A 16,187-nucleotide genomic window follows, 5' to 3' on the forward strand; every position below is an offset into this window, starting at 1 on the left:
ATATTCTCTATTGCCTTCTTCCAGTCAATGAGTCAGTGATTTTTGGCAGCTACTTTATCATGAAATGTACATTTGTAAAGTCCACCCATTCACATGGGTTCATCCAGGGGAACAGGAGTTATCACCTAATACACGAAAGATATATTAGGCTGGAAAATGTGCCCAGCTTCCCTTCCAGGAGGGGAAATCCAGCTCCAGTGAATAGCCTGTCCACAGTGCTCTCTGTCTAAGCTGGTGTCATCCTGCCCCTCCGGTCCCCTCTTCACCATAGCTACCTAGGGGTCACAGTGAACATATTTTCCCATCCAAGCCCACATCCCAGGGTTCCAGCCTTTTCTTGCTTTTGCTTCTCCTCTGGAAGTAATGCCTTTCTCCTACCCACCCCTGTTGTGGTCTGGCTATGGGAGTCAGGAAATCACAAACAGTGGGAAATGTTATAAATGTGCATCATCTCTTCTTCGTTAGGCTTCCAAGCCTGCTCAGCAGTACCTTCATCCGCTTAATCAATCTCTTGTTAACTCCCTGAGGTGTTCCCTGGAGCAGCATTTCCTCAAAATTTTTACATTCATCAAAATGATAATAGCAACTACCATTTTTATGTGCCAGGCATTGTGCTAAGTGCTCTATCTTTATAATTGCGTTGAATAATTATCCACATTTTAAAGGTGAGGAACCTGAGTATCAGAGAATTTCAATAATTTTCTCAAGATAACATATGTAGGTTCAAATATACCTAGTTTCAAAACGTGTGTCCCTAACCTTTATACTTCCTAACTAGTCCCACTCTTGCCTCTTCTTATCTCCTACATTACTGAAGAGATGAAGGCCATCAACCATGACTGTCTACTATTTTATCTTCTCTACTCCAAAATGTCCACTACGTATTAAGCACCTTCTGTGTGCCCTCACAACAATTCCATGAGGCAGGCATTATTATATGCTATCTTGTAGTTATGTAATATAAGGGCCTCAGTAAATGTCAGGGATTGAACTTGAACACAGGTCCATCTGGCTCAAACCTATGTTGCCTCCACCTCACAAAGCAGCCTTTCTTCTATCACTACTCCCAACAAGACCTCAGAATACCCGTATGCTTTCACTCATCCTTTCCTTTTTTTCTTCCACTTCAGATGAAGGCATTACCCTCCTCTGATTGAAAACCTATACCTTTCTCTGCCCACCATTTCCATTCCATCTTTTGTTCCACACAAGCATTAGTGGCCTGTGTATCCTGCACTGTGCTAGGTGCTTGGGATTTGAAGGCAAGGTCCCTGGATTCAAGTGATTCACAGTGTCCAGAAACAGATACATGGATTCATGACTACCAGCCAGTGTGGCAAGTACTATCAGAGAGAAACACCGAACTCCATGAGTAGGAGCATGTAACCTAGAGCAGACATGATCAGGGAAATCTCTATCTTCTCTCCCTCCCTACCACACTTCCCCCACCAATACCTTCTATTTTAAAACAAAATCAAATAAATTAATTTTGCTTGACCCTCTAGCTATTATTCTATCTTATAACATTTCTTTCACTATCAAGCTTTTCCACTTCTTTACCGCATATTCTATCCTCAGTCCTCTGTACTCTGGCCTCCATATGAATCATCTTAACTTGCACTACATTCTCAAGGGCCATCAATAACCTCCTAATGGACAAATCTAGGGATCATTTTCAGTTTATCTTACTTGAAGACTCTGAATCATTAGACATCAGTTACAGCCCCCTTCTTGAGATTTTTTGTCCTCCTGGATTTCATGATATTGTCCACTATTGGTGCCTCTCTTGCCACTCCTACCACTTGGTCTATTCAGTTTCTTTTGATAGTGTCTCTTTTAGAACTGTGAGCACTGTTCACAAGGCTCAGCCTTGGACTTCAGCCAACTCTTCCTGAGTGACCCTCTTCTTCAATCATCTCCTCTCCATAGATGATTCCTAAACACTTGAATTTCAGTTTGATGGCAAATGACAGAGACTCAAAAAAAAAAAAAAAAAGAATTCCTTAAAGAAGAAAAAAGTTCATTTCTTGCTCATGTAAAATGTCTGGAGTTGGCAGTTCAGTTGGTAGAATAGTTCACAAGGTCATCAGGAATCCACACTTTTTCAGTCTTCCTGCTCCACAGTTCTCAGTACTTGGCTTCCTCTTCTTGATCCAAAATGTCCAAGATCCAGTTGTCATGGAATTCCAGCCTGCAAGAGTCAAGGAAGAGATGAAGAAAACAAAGCATCCTCTTCTTAAAGACATAAAAGTTGATACAATACTTTCACTTTCATCCTATGGACCTGAACTTAGTCACATGACCAAACTGAGCTAGCAGAAGGCTGGGCAATATAGTCTTTTTTTTTTTTTTAACATCTTTATTGGAGTATAATTGCTTTACATTGGTGTGTTAGTTTCTGCTTTATAACAAAGTGAATCAGCCATACATATACATATATCACCATATCTCTTCCCTCTTGTATCTCCCTCCCTCCCACCCTCCCTATCCCACCCCTCTAGGTGGTCACAAAGCACCGAGCTGATCTCCCTGTGCTATGCGGCTGCTTCCCACTAGCTATCAGTTTTACATTTGTTAGTGTATATATGTCCATGCCACTCTCTCATTTTGTCCCAGCTTACCCTTACCCCTCCCCGTGTCCTCAAGTCCATTCCCTAGTAGGTCTGCATCTTTATTCCCGTCCTGCCCCTAGGTTCTTCATGACTTTTTTTTTTTTTTTTTTAGATTCCATATATATGTGTTACTAAGAATGGAGATGAAAACAAATGTTGGAAAACAACTAGCAGATTCTGTCACAGCCCCCCAAACAATACTTTGAATCCATTAACTTTTGTTATCTGCCATCCTTCCAACTCCTTATTTAGATGGTCCACCATCATCTCACATTCAATATTTCTGACACTATACTTGTCTTCTCCTTTTGACTTCTTTCAAGCATAAACTTAATCAATTTCCAGTAGCTATTAGTTTTCCACTGACATGAAGTAGACACTCAAAATATATTGTTGAATTCTGTGACATGCCTCCTTATTCCTTGCCTTTATTTGTGCTCTCTCTCAAATTCCACCCTTCCTTTCCAGTCTCATTATCATCCCCCGATTCATGCCCAGATGGCTACAATAGCATATGAAATGGTTTCTTAAGCCCAGCTTCTCTTTCCTCTTATTCTTCCTATGTGTTATTACCATATTACTATGACCCTAAAACATCATTTAATCTTTATTCTCAAAAACTTTAATAGCTCTCCTCTGTCTGTGGTGTAGACTTCAAACTCAGGGCTGTCCCAAGTCTAAACAATTTATATCTCCAGCCTTATTGCTCTCTACTCTGTTATGCAAATCTATACTTATTCAACCTATAACACACATTCTCCTGTTTCTAAACTTTTATTCAGAACCTGAAGACCCAAGACACCCATCCTTTCCCTTTCTATCCAATAAAATTCTATTCACTCTTCAAGGTCCTCCTCAAACTCTATTTCTTCCAAGAAGTTTTCTCTAACCACTGCAGATCAAAGTGATCTCTCCCTTCCTTGAAATCCTACTGCAATTATTGTCTCTACCATTTGCTTAAATTTACCATTTACCACTTCATATTGTAAAGGAGAGTTATGTGTGTCTGTGTGTGTGTCTTATTTCCCTAAGCATATATGAAATTTCTGAAAAAGACAGAGAACTTGTCTTGGTCATAGACTTGCGTACTGCATTTCATAGTAAGTCCTTAAGACATTTTTGTGCCACAAATTCTCTCTGAAATTGAGTTTTCTTAAGGTCTCCTCCCACACTAATATAATGTTTGAGTCCCCTCAGCACCTAGAAAAATAAATATTAGGGTTGGTTGATATGGAGATTCTTTTTTTAAAAGACTGAAGTCTTTAAGAGAAGAATAAAGGCCACTAAGTGGAATGGTGCTGAAAACTCTATCCCTCTGTGCTTTACTTGAATTAGCCCTTAATAATGGCTCTTCATACATTCTTCAGTATGGCCCTGGTGTCATGAAGGCCATCATAGAGATAGACTAGGGAAGCCCTAAAGGGCATGTCCTAATTGTTAAGGTGAGAATGAGAATGAGAATCATTACTAACATTTATTTTGGCTTGATGGTTACCGGAGTTTCTACTCTTATGATTTTCTGATCACTAATTAGATAGGCAATTTTTATAGTTATTATTTCCATTCTGTGGATGAAAATACTGAGACTCAGAAAAGTCTTTGCCCAGCTCATAAGTAGAAGTACTAGCACCTATGTCTTCAGCCTCCTTATCTTTCCGCTGCATGCTATGGTTTTGCAGCCGCCTCAGACCTCAGATGGAATGTCCAAAGGCGCATATTACGCTTGTGCAAGCCCTACACCTTTTCTCAGCAAGCCCAGGAATCTCACCCCCAGCACCACAGCACAAAATAGCAGCAGGGCTTCCGCTAGCTTAGCGTATCTGCCACCCCCACTGCCTTATCCTTTGATGCCCCAGCATCGCTTCCTGAATGACTTGCTGCAGAAGACAAGACATACTTCAAAAACAACACCACACACCAATCATTTTGTGACCTCACAACTATGCTCCTATTAAGAAGGCCTCAGCCTTCAGCAAACTTCCCACCACTTCCTGGGGTTTGATAAGAGAATTATGAGTCTATGGAACCCACACCCTTTCCATCTTCTCACACTGAACCTGAATCCAAAGAGCAGAATGGAAATTAGGCACGAGGACCTGACTAAAAAAAAAAAGCCTTATGAGACGTGGGAGATCTGGCACCAGGACCAACCATATAATTTGTGGAACCCAGTAGAACATGAAAATATGGCGTCCCTTGTTCAAATAATATTAAGAAGTTCAAAGTGACATGGCAGCATTAAATCAAGTTCAGGTCCTTCTGAGCTCAAGGCTCTGTACGACTGCACAGGTCACATGTCCATGTCTGGGACATCCAACAATTCAGGCTGGGACACTCTAAGTGCTCCTCTACCCGACCTTGTCAGCCCAGCAGAAGAGTTTTTCTGGGGAGAATTAATGTTCAAGGAATGGATTTTAATAAACTCTGACTCCTGTCACCGAAGGCAAGCTTAGTCTCTCCTGTTGCCCCAGTGGTTTGTTCCTTTTGCTTTTACCATTTAGTACTCATCATATTGCATTATTGTTCACTTGAATGCTCATGTGTCTTATTCTCTGGGCTGTGAGATCCTCAGGGCTGCCACCATGTTCTATTCATCCCTGAGTCCCTAACACAGCATCTGGCACTTAATTAGCACTTAATAAATGTTTGTAGATAGGGATCATTTGTGTCGCTCTTTCCCTCAGGGCCCTGTTACGTCTCATTCTGTACTTAGCCCACCCCAACTAAGTCACCAGTCCTTGCCTGGGATATTCCTCCTAAGGGAAAATCTTGGATGTTCTGAAAGGAAAGAGGTTTATATTAGCAGTCCCTGGCTCATTAAGGAGTTACTGTGCTGAAGAGTGGGGGTGGCCATAGTGAGACAGCACCATCAGGTTAAGAAATATCTTTGCTTTTCTGACACTTCAAAATGACTTGTATTCTCAATGACCTTTATTCTTGCCCTCTTTTCTTTTTTTAATTAATTAATTTTATTTTTGGCTGTGTTGGGTCTTCATTGCTGTGCACGGGCTTTCTCTAGTTATGGCGAGCAGGGGCTACACTTCGTTGTGGTGCGCAGGCTTCTCATTGTGGTGGCTTCTCTTTGTTGTGGAGCATGGGCTCTAGGAACGTGGGCTTCTGTAGTTGTGGTACATGGGCTCAGTAGTTGTGGCACACAGGCTTAGTTGCTCTGCAGCATGTGGGATCTTCCCAGACCAGGGCTCGGACCTGTGTCCCCTGCATTGGCAGGCAGATTCCTAACCACTGTGCCACCAGGGAAGCCCTATTCTTGCCCTCTTTATGCCAAGCCTGGATAAACTTTAGGGTCCATCTGAACTCACTTACATGGGAAACTTTTGTTCTGCTCTTTGGGGCTTACATGCAGCCAGTACTCATCAGAATGGCCCTGTTACTCTTTATGGCTGAAGCCCTACTTGATTGGTCAGGGACTGTACTTATTGGTTATTAAACATTTTGAATATCACACATTCTGCCTTAACACACTATTTCACACTATATAGCTCAGTGAGAATAACAAAGTGATGAAAGAATAGAAGGAAGAGGAGAAAAAACACCTTATAATTATATTGCCTTTCATTTTACAAACTATGTATTAAATCAATTTATCTTCATAAGGTAATGGAGGAGAAGAGAAAAAAATAAACATTTCATTTTTTTCCATGTTAGATTTTAAAAGCATTCATCCTTCAGCTTTTACCCAAAAGTATTCCTGGATTCCCAGAACAAATCAAGTTCCCCTTCTTATTCTCTCTCAAAGTACCATAACACTTAATACCATTTGCACTTAGCCAATCAAACCTGTTCTCTTCCTTTAACTGTTAAGTTCCAGAGAGCAGGAACTATGCCTATTTTTACTCACCAGTGTACCCCCATCTCCTTATATCATGCTTTAAGGAGTAGATGCTCAACAAACTTTTGTATTATAATTAAATTAATAAATACCTGCCATAGTATCAGGAACAAAGCTGACCTTGAATAAATACATTCATTCATTCATAAAAGTATAAATGAATAAACAAAATTTGCTTACTTCAGAAGTTGCTCCAAAAGATCCTAGGCAACACATAAGTTAATTCCATTTATTAATTCATTCCACAAATATTTACTAAGCACCCACTATGTGTCAAGTACTCGTCTAAAGACTGGGGATATAGCAATGAACAAAAAAGACCCCCCAAAATCACCAGCTTGGGGAATATTTACTCCAGAGCCTCTAAAGCACTCTCTGCCTATATCTTCTAGGAATAGAGGCATACATGTAGCTCTTTATTTGCACAGACCACAGTAGCCATCGTAGGCTCTTGCCCCAGCTCTTCGACCACTTGGCAATATGATCTTGGGAAAGAAAGAACATTTAATATCTCAGACCTCATGGAAGTTTATGGCCTTCATCTCTCAAATTCCATCTAGCTCTCAGACTCTATACGTCTAGATAAATAAATTTTAATGAAATGGATCCCTTAAAATTCACTGGGAAACTTAGTTTTTGAAAGAGAATCTTTTAGAATATTTAGCCATCATATTAAATATATTTAAAGCAGAATGTCCCCCACCAAAAAGAAGATATCATCAAGAAACTGGATGAGCTGCTCCTTGGGGAGATTCAAGACTGGGGAAACAGGGAATTCTAAAAGGTGCAATAGTCAAATGGTTATGATTTTCTATTTATGTCCTCAGGTCTGGAAGCAGCTGGAAGTGACACAGACATCTTCATGGTGAATGGGATTCTGGGGGAGTCAGTTACTTTCCCCTTAAATATCCAGCAATCACAGAAAGTTATCAGCATTTCTTGGAATTCCAAAACATCTGTCGCTTTTGTAACACCAGGAAACTCAGGAGCAGCACCCACAATTTCCATAACCCACCAAAATTACCATGAACGAATAAATGTCTCAGGTCAGAACTATAACCTGGAGCTCAGAAATCTGAGGATGGAAGACTCAGGGATCTACAAAGCTGACATAAATGTAAAGACCTCTGAAATGATCACCACCACCACCAGGTGCTACAATCTTCAAGTCTATCGTAAGTTGTAGGAAGACAGAGGGCTTGTTTTTTTATTTTTACTTTGCAATTTGCTGTCTAAAGAACACTTTTATTTCTGACAGCTGGGTTCCCTAAATCTTTTTATACTTATAAATACTTACATAAACATATCAGTACATAAGAGGATGTGGCTTTGCTTGCTTTTAGCTATGTACTCTTCCTGTGGACCTTGTTTCTCTTTTCTATAAAATGTAAATAATCATACTATTTACTTCCCATAGTTATTGTGAAGATCAAGTAAGATAGTGTATGCAAAGTACTTTTTAAAAACCTTTTTATTTTGAAATAAATATAGATGCATAGAAAGGTGTAAAGAAATGTATAGGGAGGGCCTGTGTGCATTTCACCTCCACCTCTCCCAATGGTAACATCTTACATAACTAGAGTACAATATCAAAACCAGGAAATCGACATTGGTACAATCTGTAGAGCTTATTTATTGAATAGATTTCACCAGTTATATAGGCACTTATTTATGTGTATGTGTGTAGCTCTGTACAATTTATTCACATAAATAGCTTTATGTAAACACTACCATAATCAAGATACTTAACTGTACCGATGTCACAAGATTTCTTCATCCCTTTATAGTCACTCATTGCCACCCCCTTTCCCCTCCCAAACTCCTGGAAGACATTAATCCATTCTTCATATCTAAAATTATGTTACTTCACAAATGTTACATAGATAGAATCATGCAGTATGCAAGCTTTTGAGATTGGCTTTTCTCATTCAGCATAATTTCTTTGAGCCGTCCTAATTATTGCAAGTATCAATAGGTTATATATTTTTATTGTTGGATAGTATTTCATGGTACAGATGTACTACTTTGTTTAACCACTCACCTATTGAGGGATATATTAGTTGTTTCTAGTTTGGGTGTTATTACAAATAAAGCTGCTATGAATATTTGTGTACAAGTTTCTGCATGAAATAAGTTTTTGTTTCTTTAAGATAAATGTCCAAGAATGAAATCATATGGTAAATCCATTTTTCTTTCTTTAAATGGTTTATTGTGATAAAATATACATAACATTTAACATGTTATTCATTTTTAAGTGTAACATTCAGTGGCATTAAGTACGTTTACATTATTGTGCAATCATCACCACTCTTCAACTCCAGAAATTTTTTTCCTCTTTTAGATAGATTCTATTTTTTAGAGCAGTTCAAGGTTCATACAAAAGTTTAGTAAAAAGTACGGGAGTTCCCATATGCACCCTGCCACCTATGACATACATAGCCTCCTACATTATCTACATCCCCCACCAGAGTGATACATTTATTACAATTAATAATGTACATTGATACATCATTAGCAACCAAAGTCCACAGTTTACATTAGGTTTCACTCTTGGTGTTATACATTCTATGGGTAATGACAAATATATAATGACATTTATCCACCATGACAGTATCATTCAGAATAGTTTCACTGCCCTAAAATCCCTCTGTGTTCTGCTTATTCATCCCTCCCCCCAAGCCCTGGCAACCACTGATCTTACTGTCTCCATGGTTTTGTCTTTTTCAGAATGTCATGTAGTTGGAATCACACAGTATGTAACCCTTTCAGGTTGGCTTCTTCCACTTAGTAATATGCATTTAAGTTATCTTTGTATCTTTTCATGGCTTGATAGCTCTCTCCAGAACTTTTAAGAGTCATTTTTAGTGTTAAAAGGATTGCCAAATTATTTTGCATTCCCACCAAAAATGTACGAATGATCAGTATCTCCACATCCTCACAGCATTTAGTGTTGTCACTGTATTTTATTTTGGTCATTCTGATGAGTGAGTAGTATAGTTCATTTTGGTTTTTAATTTTAATTTCTCCAGTAGCTAATGCAAAATGCTTTTAAAAGGTAAAATATTAGTACTGTTATTATCACTAAAATTGCCGCAATTCACTAGGAGATGTGTGTGGTGTGTTACGCAATGTTACTCAAAGCGTGGTCTGTGTGCTGGCAGCGGCAGCATCACCTGGGAACTTATTGGAAATGCAAATTCTCAGGCCACAATCCTTACCATTGGTGGTGAAGCCCAGGAATCTGTGTTTTAACATTCTCTCTGGACTATTCCTGTGTGTGCTGAAGTTTGAGAAGTGCTAATCTAGAACTGCCCTGTCCAATATGGTAGTCAGTAGCTACATGTAGCTATTAAGTATATGAAATGTGGTGAGTACAAATTGAAATGTGCTCTAAGTGTAAAATACACACTAGATTTCAAAGTCTTAGCATCAATAAAGAAACCCATAAAATATCTCATTAATCAATTTATATTGGTTCCAGGTTAAGATAACATTTTGGATCTATTGAGTTAAATAAAATACATTATTACATCACCTGTTTATTTTCACTATTTTTATTATTATTATTTTAATTTTTAAAATTTATTTATTTATTTATTTTTGGCTGTGTTGGGTCTTCGTTTCTGTGCGAGGGCTTTCTCTAGTTGTGGCAAGCGGGGGCCACTCTTCATCGCGGTGTGCGGGTCTCTCACTATCGCGGCCTCTCTTGTTGCAGAGCACAGGCTCCAGACGTGCAGGCTCAGTAGTTGTGGCTCACGGGCCCAGTTGCTCCGTGGCATGTGGGATCTTCCCAGACCAGGGCTCGAACCCGCGTCCCCTGCATTGGCAGGCAGATTCTCAACCACTGCGCCACCAGAGAAGCCCCTATTTTCACTATTTTTAATGTGGCTATTAGAACAATTTAAATTACATAAATGATTAACATTTTATTTCAGCACTAATTTCTAGCATAGAGAAATTTGAGCCATGTCTCAAGGAATTTACTGTCCATCTGCCCCACAGCAGGAAAACACAGAAATGCGACTAATAGATACAATTCAGGTATATAGTTAATCCACTAAAGTTCAAGCTCCATAAAGGCAGAGACTGGTATATGATACACTTCATGTCCCCAGCTCCTACCTTGCCGGGCACATAGTGGGTGCTGCAGAAGTATTTGTTGAATGAAAAAATGAATTAATCATAATAGTCCCAGGTCCTAATACAGTGCCTGGCAACTGTAAGTGCTCAATTAGTATAGCATAATTCAATCGGGTTGCATCTGGATAGGACGCATACTGTAAAGAACATTAATGTTAGAATTAGAACCCTTGCCAACTGTGTGACCTTGGGCAAGTTGTTTACCTTGTCTGGGCCTAAATTTCCTTATCTATAGAATGTAGATTGTAATAGATGGGATTAATTGAGATAGTGTTAGTTGAGCTCCTAGTACAGTGCAAGCCTTAAAGTAGATGCTCAATAACCAGCTATTGTTATTAATTTTTTAACCCTTGTCCCCTTTTTAGATTCTAGTTAGGAAGAACTTCCTAGATGAAGAAGGCTCTGAACTGGGCATGAGCGACAGAGTCAAAGAACCGTACCCAAGTGTGGACACTTCAGAAAATATCTGACTCATTCAAGAACTAAGGCTGAGAAAATAAAGAGGGCATTCAATTTTATGATGTTTGTTTTCATCCCTTTATATGTTTAGTTTTACCCACTCAGTCTTTAGGGGGTGTTATACCATCTGCAATTAGGACAGACTACTGTAAAATCTTAGAGAAAGCCCATACAACAAAATCTGCACTTTTTGGGTAGTTAGCTGAGAAGATAAAGAGAAAGAAACTGACATTTAATGAACACTATCTATTTGTATGGCATTCTACCACCTAATTTTTAAAAATACATAAAGATTATACATATTTAGGCAATATATGCACAAACAGAGCAAAAGATAATACAGTGAAATGCAACTCTTCCTTTTCAGAGGCAGTCACTATTGCCAGTTTATTTTGCTTCTTCAGTAGAAAATTAGAGTACATATAAGCATAGATAGATTGATGTTGGATAGATAGATAGATAGATAGATAGATAGATAGATAGATAGATAGATAGATGATAGATAATAGATGGATAGTAGAATGGTCTTTATATATAATAGCTCATCTAATCCTCACAACCACCCTAGCTAGAGAAAATTGTTGTCCCCGTGTTATAATTGAGGAAACCAAAGCTCAGTGCAGCTGGATACCTTCTCCACCATTCCATAGTTAGAGAACAGTGGAGCCTGGATTCTGAACCTGGTCTCCAATGGCTTCTCCACACTTTGACTTGGGAGGATGAAGGCCTGTCAGCCACAACCCTGACCTTCTCTGCCCATCAGCTTTGTGTAGGTAACATCTGTGTTCCTGCAGAGAAAAATGAGATGGAATCCTATTCTTCACCACTATCCCCCACCTTGACACCCACACAAAAAAAGTCTTTCTAAAAATAAGTGAACAACAAGCAGAGACTTAAACACTGTTGTAAATCAAGTTTCTACAGAAACACACACACACCATTTGGTTCCTTTTTCACTATACATATCTGTATCTATCACTGTTATAGCTAATCAAGGTCTTTACTCCAAACTAGTTTAGAAGTTCTTTGGCAAGTTATCACTAATTCTGATCTGGAATGGTTCCCTCTAAGAGACTCTTAGGACCAGAGTATCTGGTTAGGTTGGAATCAAAGACTTTACAGCTCTTAGTTCCCATGTTCTACTCCTCCACAGGTACAGACAAATGGTTCCTATATTTACAGTGCTGAATATATTGCCTTTACAGACTCCACATTAATTAGAAAGTTATGTGCCAGTTCCTTCCTCTATTTCCTCCCTCACATGGCAATGGTGGGAGGAGCAAACCACATTGCAGCGGTTTTCACAAGAATGAACTAAACTTATCAGCTCTGCAAGTGGTCCTTTTCTTATCTCCTGGTAAAAGGTTTTTCCTTTCCTTCTGCCAGCTCCAGATCTAGCTATTGCCTCAACTTATATATAACTGGTTTTTTGGTAACCCTTTACTACCTACAACTTTTATCATTTACTTTTTCATTGCTTTAGTAAAAACATTTTTTAAAATGAACTTTTTCTTTTTTCTTTTTGAACATCTTTATTGGAGTATAATTGCTTCACAATGGTGTGTTAGTTTCTGCTTTATAACAAAGTGAATCAGCTATACATATACATACATCCCCATATCTCCTCCCTCTTGTGGCTCTCTCCCACCTTCCCTAACCCACCCCTCTAGGTGGTCACAGAGCACCGAGCTGATCTCCCTGTGCTATGTGGCTGCTTCCCACTAGCTATCTATTTTACATTTGGTAGTGTATATATGTCCATGCCACTCTCTCACTTCATCCCAAGCTTACCCTTCCCCCTCCCTGTATCCTCAAGTCCATTCTCTACGTCTGAGCCTTTATTCCTTAAGAACCATTTATTTATTATTTATTTTTAAAATTCCATATATATGTGTTGGCATACGGTATTTGTTTTTCTCTTTCTGGCTTACTTCACTCTGTATGACAGACTCTAACTCCATCCACCTCACTACAGATAACTCAATTTCGTTTCTTTTTATGGCTGAGTAATAGTCCATTGTATATATGTGCCACATCTTCTTTATCCATTCATCTGTCAGTGGACACTTAGGTTGCTTCCATGTCCTGGCTATTGCAAATAGAGCTGCAATGAACATTGCGGTACCTGACTCTTTTGGAATTTTGGTTTTCTTAGGGAATATGCTCAGTAGTGGGATTGCTGGGTTGTATGGTAGTCCTATTTTTAGTTTTTTGAGGAACCTCCATACTGTTCTCCATAGTGGCTGTATGAATTTACATTCCCACCAACAGTGCAAGAGTGTTCCCTTTTCTCCACACCCTCTCCAGCATTTACTGTTTGTAGATTTTTTTGATGATGTCCATTCTGACTGGAGTGAGGTGATACCTCATTGTAGTTTTGATTTGCATTCCTCTAATGATTAGTGATGTTGAGCATTCTTTCATGTGTTTGTTGGTGATCTGTATATCTTCTTTGGAGAAATGTCTATTTAGGTCTTCTACCCATTTTTGGATTGGATTGTTTGTTATTTTGATATTGAGTTGCATGAGCTGCTTATAAATTTTGGAGGTTAATCCTTTGTCAGTTGCTTCATTTGCAAATATTTTCTCCCATTCTGAGCATTCTCTTTTCGTCTTAATAGTTTCCTTTGCTGTTCAAAATCTTTTAAGTTTCATTAGGTCCCAATAGTTTATTTTTGTTTTTATTTCCATTTCTCTAGGATGTGGGTCAGAAGTACCTTGCTGTGATTTATGTCATAGAGTGTTCTGCCTATGTTTTCCTCTAAAGTTTTATAATGTCTCTCCTTACATTTAGATCTTTAATCTATTTTGAGTTTATTTTTGTGTATGGTGTTAGGGAGTGTTCTAATTTCATTCTTTTACATGTAGCTGCCCAGTTTTCCCAGCACCACTTATTGAAGAGGCTGTCTTTTCTCTATTGTATATTCTTGCCTCCTTTGTCAAAGATAAGGTGACCATATGTGCGTGGGTTTATCTCTGGGCTTGCTATCCTGTTCCACTCATCTATATTTCTGTTTCTGTGTGAGTACCATACTGTCTTAATTACTGTAGCTTTGTAGTATAGTCTGAAGTCTGGGAGGCTGATTCCTCCAGGTCCGTTTTTCTTTTCTGAAGATTGCTTTGGCTATTCGGGTCTTTTGTGTTTCAGTACAAATTGTGAAATTTTTTTTTCTAGTTCTGTGAAAAATGCCATAGGTAATTTGATAGGGATTGCATTGAATCTGTAGATTGCTTTGAGTAGTATAGTCATTTTCACAATGTTGATTCTTCTAATCCAAGAACATGGTATATCTCTCCATCTGTTTGTATCATCTTTAATTTCTTTCATCAGTGTCTTATAGTTTTCTGCATACACGTCTTTTGTCTCCTTAGGTAGGTTTATTCCTAGGTATTTTATTCTTATTTTTGCAATGGTAAATGTGAGCGTTTCCTTAATTTCTCTTTCAGATTTTTCATCATTAGTGTATAGGAATGCAAGAGATTTCTGTGCATTAATTTTGTATCCTGCCACTTTACCAAATTCATTGATTAGCTCTAGTAGTTTTCTGGTGGCATCTTTAGGATTCTCTATGTATAGTATCATGTCATCTGCAGTGACAGCTTTACTCTTCTTTTCCAATTTAGATTTCTTTTATTTCTTTTTCTTCTCTGATTGCTGTGGCTAAAACTTCCAAAACTATGTTAAATAATAGTGGTGAGAGTGGACAACCTTGTCTTGTTCCCACTCTTAGAGGAAACGGTTTCAGTTTTCCACCATTGAGAACTATGTTGGCTGTGGATTTGTCATATATGGTCTTTATTATGTTGAGGTAAGTTACCTCCATGCCTACTTTCTGGAGGGTTTTTATCATAAATGGGTGTTGAATTTTGTCAGAAGCTTTTTCTACATCTATTGAAATGATCATATGGTTTTTCTCCTTCTATTTGTTAATATGGTTTATCACATTGATTGATTTGCATATACTGAAGAATTCTTGCATTCCTGGGATAAACCCCACTTGATCATGGTGTATGATCCTTTTAAAGTGCTGTTGGATTCTGTTTGCTAGTATTTTGTTGAGGATTTTTGCGTCTGTGTTCATCAGTGATATTGGCCTGTAGTTTTCTTTCTTTGTGACATCATTGTCTGGTTTTGGTATCAGGGTGATGATGGCCTTGTAAAAGGAGTTCAGCAGTTTTCCTTCTTCTGCTATATTTTGGAAGAGTTTGAGAAGGATAGGTGTTAGCTCTTCTCTAAATGTTTGATAGAAGTGGCCTGTGAAGCCATCTGGTCCTGGGCTTTTGTTTGTTGCAAGATTTTTAATTACAGTCTTAATTTCAGTGCTTGTGATTCATTTGTTTATATTTTCTACTTCTTCTTGGATCAGTCTCGGAAGGTTGTGCTTTTTCTAAGAATTTGTCCCTTTCTTCCAGGTTGTCCATTTTATTGGCATATAGTTGCTTGTAGTAATCTCTAATGATCCTTTGTATTTCTGCAGTGTCAGTTATTACTTCTTTTTCATTTCTAATTCTATTGATTTGAGTCTTCCCCCTTTTTTTCTTGATGAGTCTGGCTAATGGTTTATCAATTTTGTTTATCTTCTCAAAGGACCAGCTTTTAGTTTTATTGATCTTTGCTATTGTTTCCCTCATTTCTTTTTCATTTATTTCTGATCTGATCTTTATGATTTCTTTCCTTCTGCTAACTTTGGATTTTTTTTTGTTCTTCTTTCTCTAATTGCTGTAGGTGTAAGGTTAGGTTGTTTATTTGAGATGTTTCTTGTTTCTTGAGGTAGGATTGTATTGCTATAAACTTCCCTCTTAAAACTGCTTTTGCTGCATCCCATATGTTTTGGGTTATCGTGTTTTCATTGTCATTTGTTTCTAAGTATTTTTTGATTTCCTCTTTGATTTCTTCAGTGATCTCTTGGTTATTAAGTAGTGTATTGTTTAGCCTCCATGTGTTTGTATTTTTTACAGATTGTTTCTTGTAATTGATATCTAGTCTCATAGTGTTGTGGTCGGAAAAGACACTTGATATGATTTCAATTTTCTTAAATTTACCAAGGCTTGATTTGTGACCCAAGATATGGTCTATCCTGGAGGATGTTCCCTGAGCACTTGAGAAGAAAGTGTACTCTGCTGTT

General features: G+C 38.3%; 1 protein-coding gene across 2 annotated transcripts in view; it reads left to right on the plus strand.

The window, feature by feature from the left end:
* The window catches only part of CD84 (CD84 molecule), a 42,702-nt gene that overhangs the window by 13,819 nt on the left and 12,696 nt on the right, over positions 1-16,187 (plus strand). For both annotated transcript variants that reach the window (XM_082406709.1, XM_082406710.1), the window contains exon 2: positions 7,290-7,637. In XM_082406709.1, coding sequence (XP_082262835.1) covers positions 7,290-7,637 — 348 coding nt within the window. The remainder of the gene's footprint in view (positions 1-7,289; positions 7,638-16,187) is intronic.

This window comes from Balaenoptera borealis (genome assembly GCF_965194805.1).
Source record: "Balaenoptera borealis genome assembly, chromosome: 1".
Lineage (NCBI taxonomy): Eukaryota > Metazoa > Chordata > Mammalia > Artiodactyla > Balaenopteridae > Balaenoptera > Balaenoptera borealis.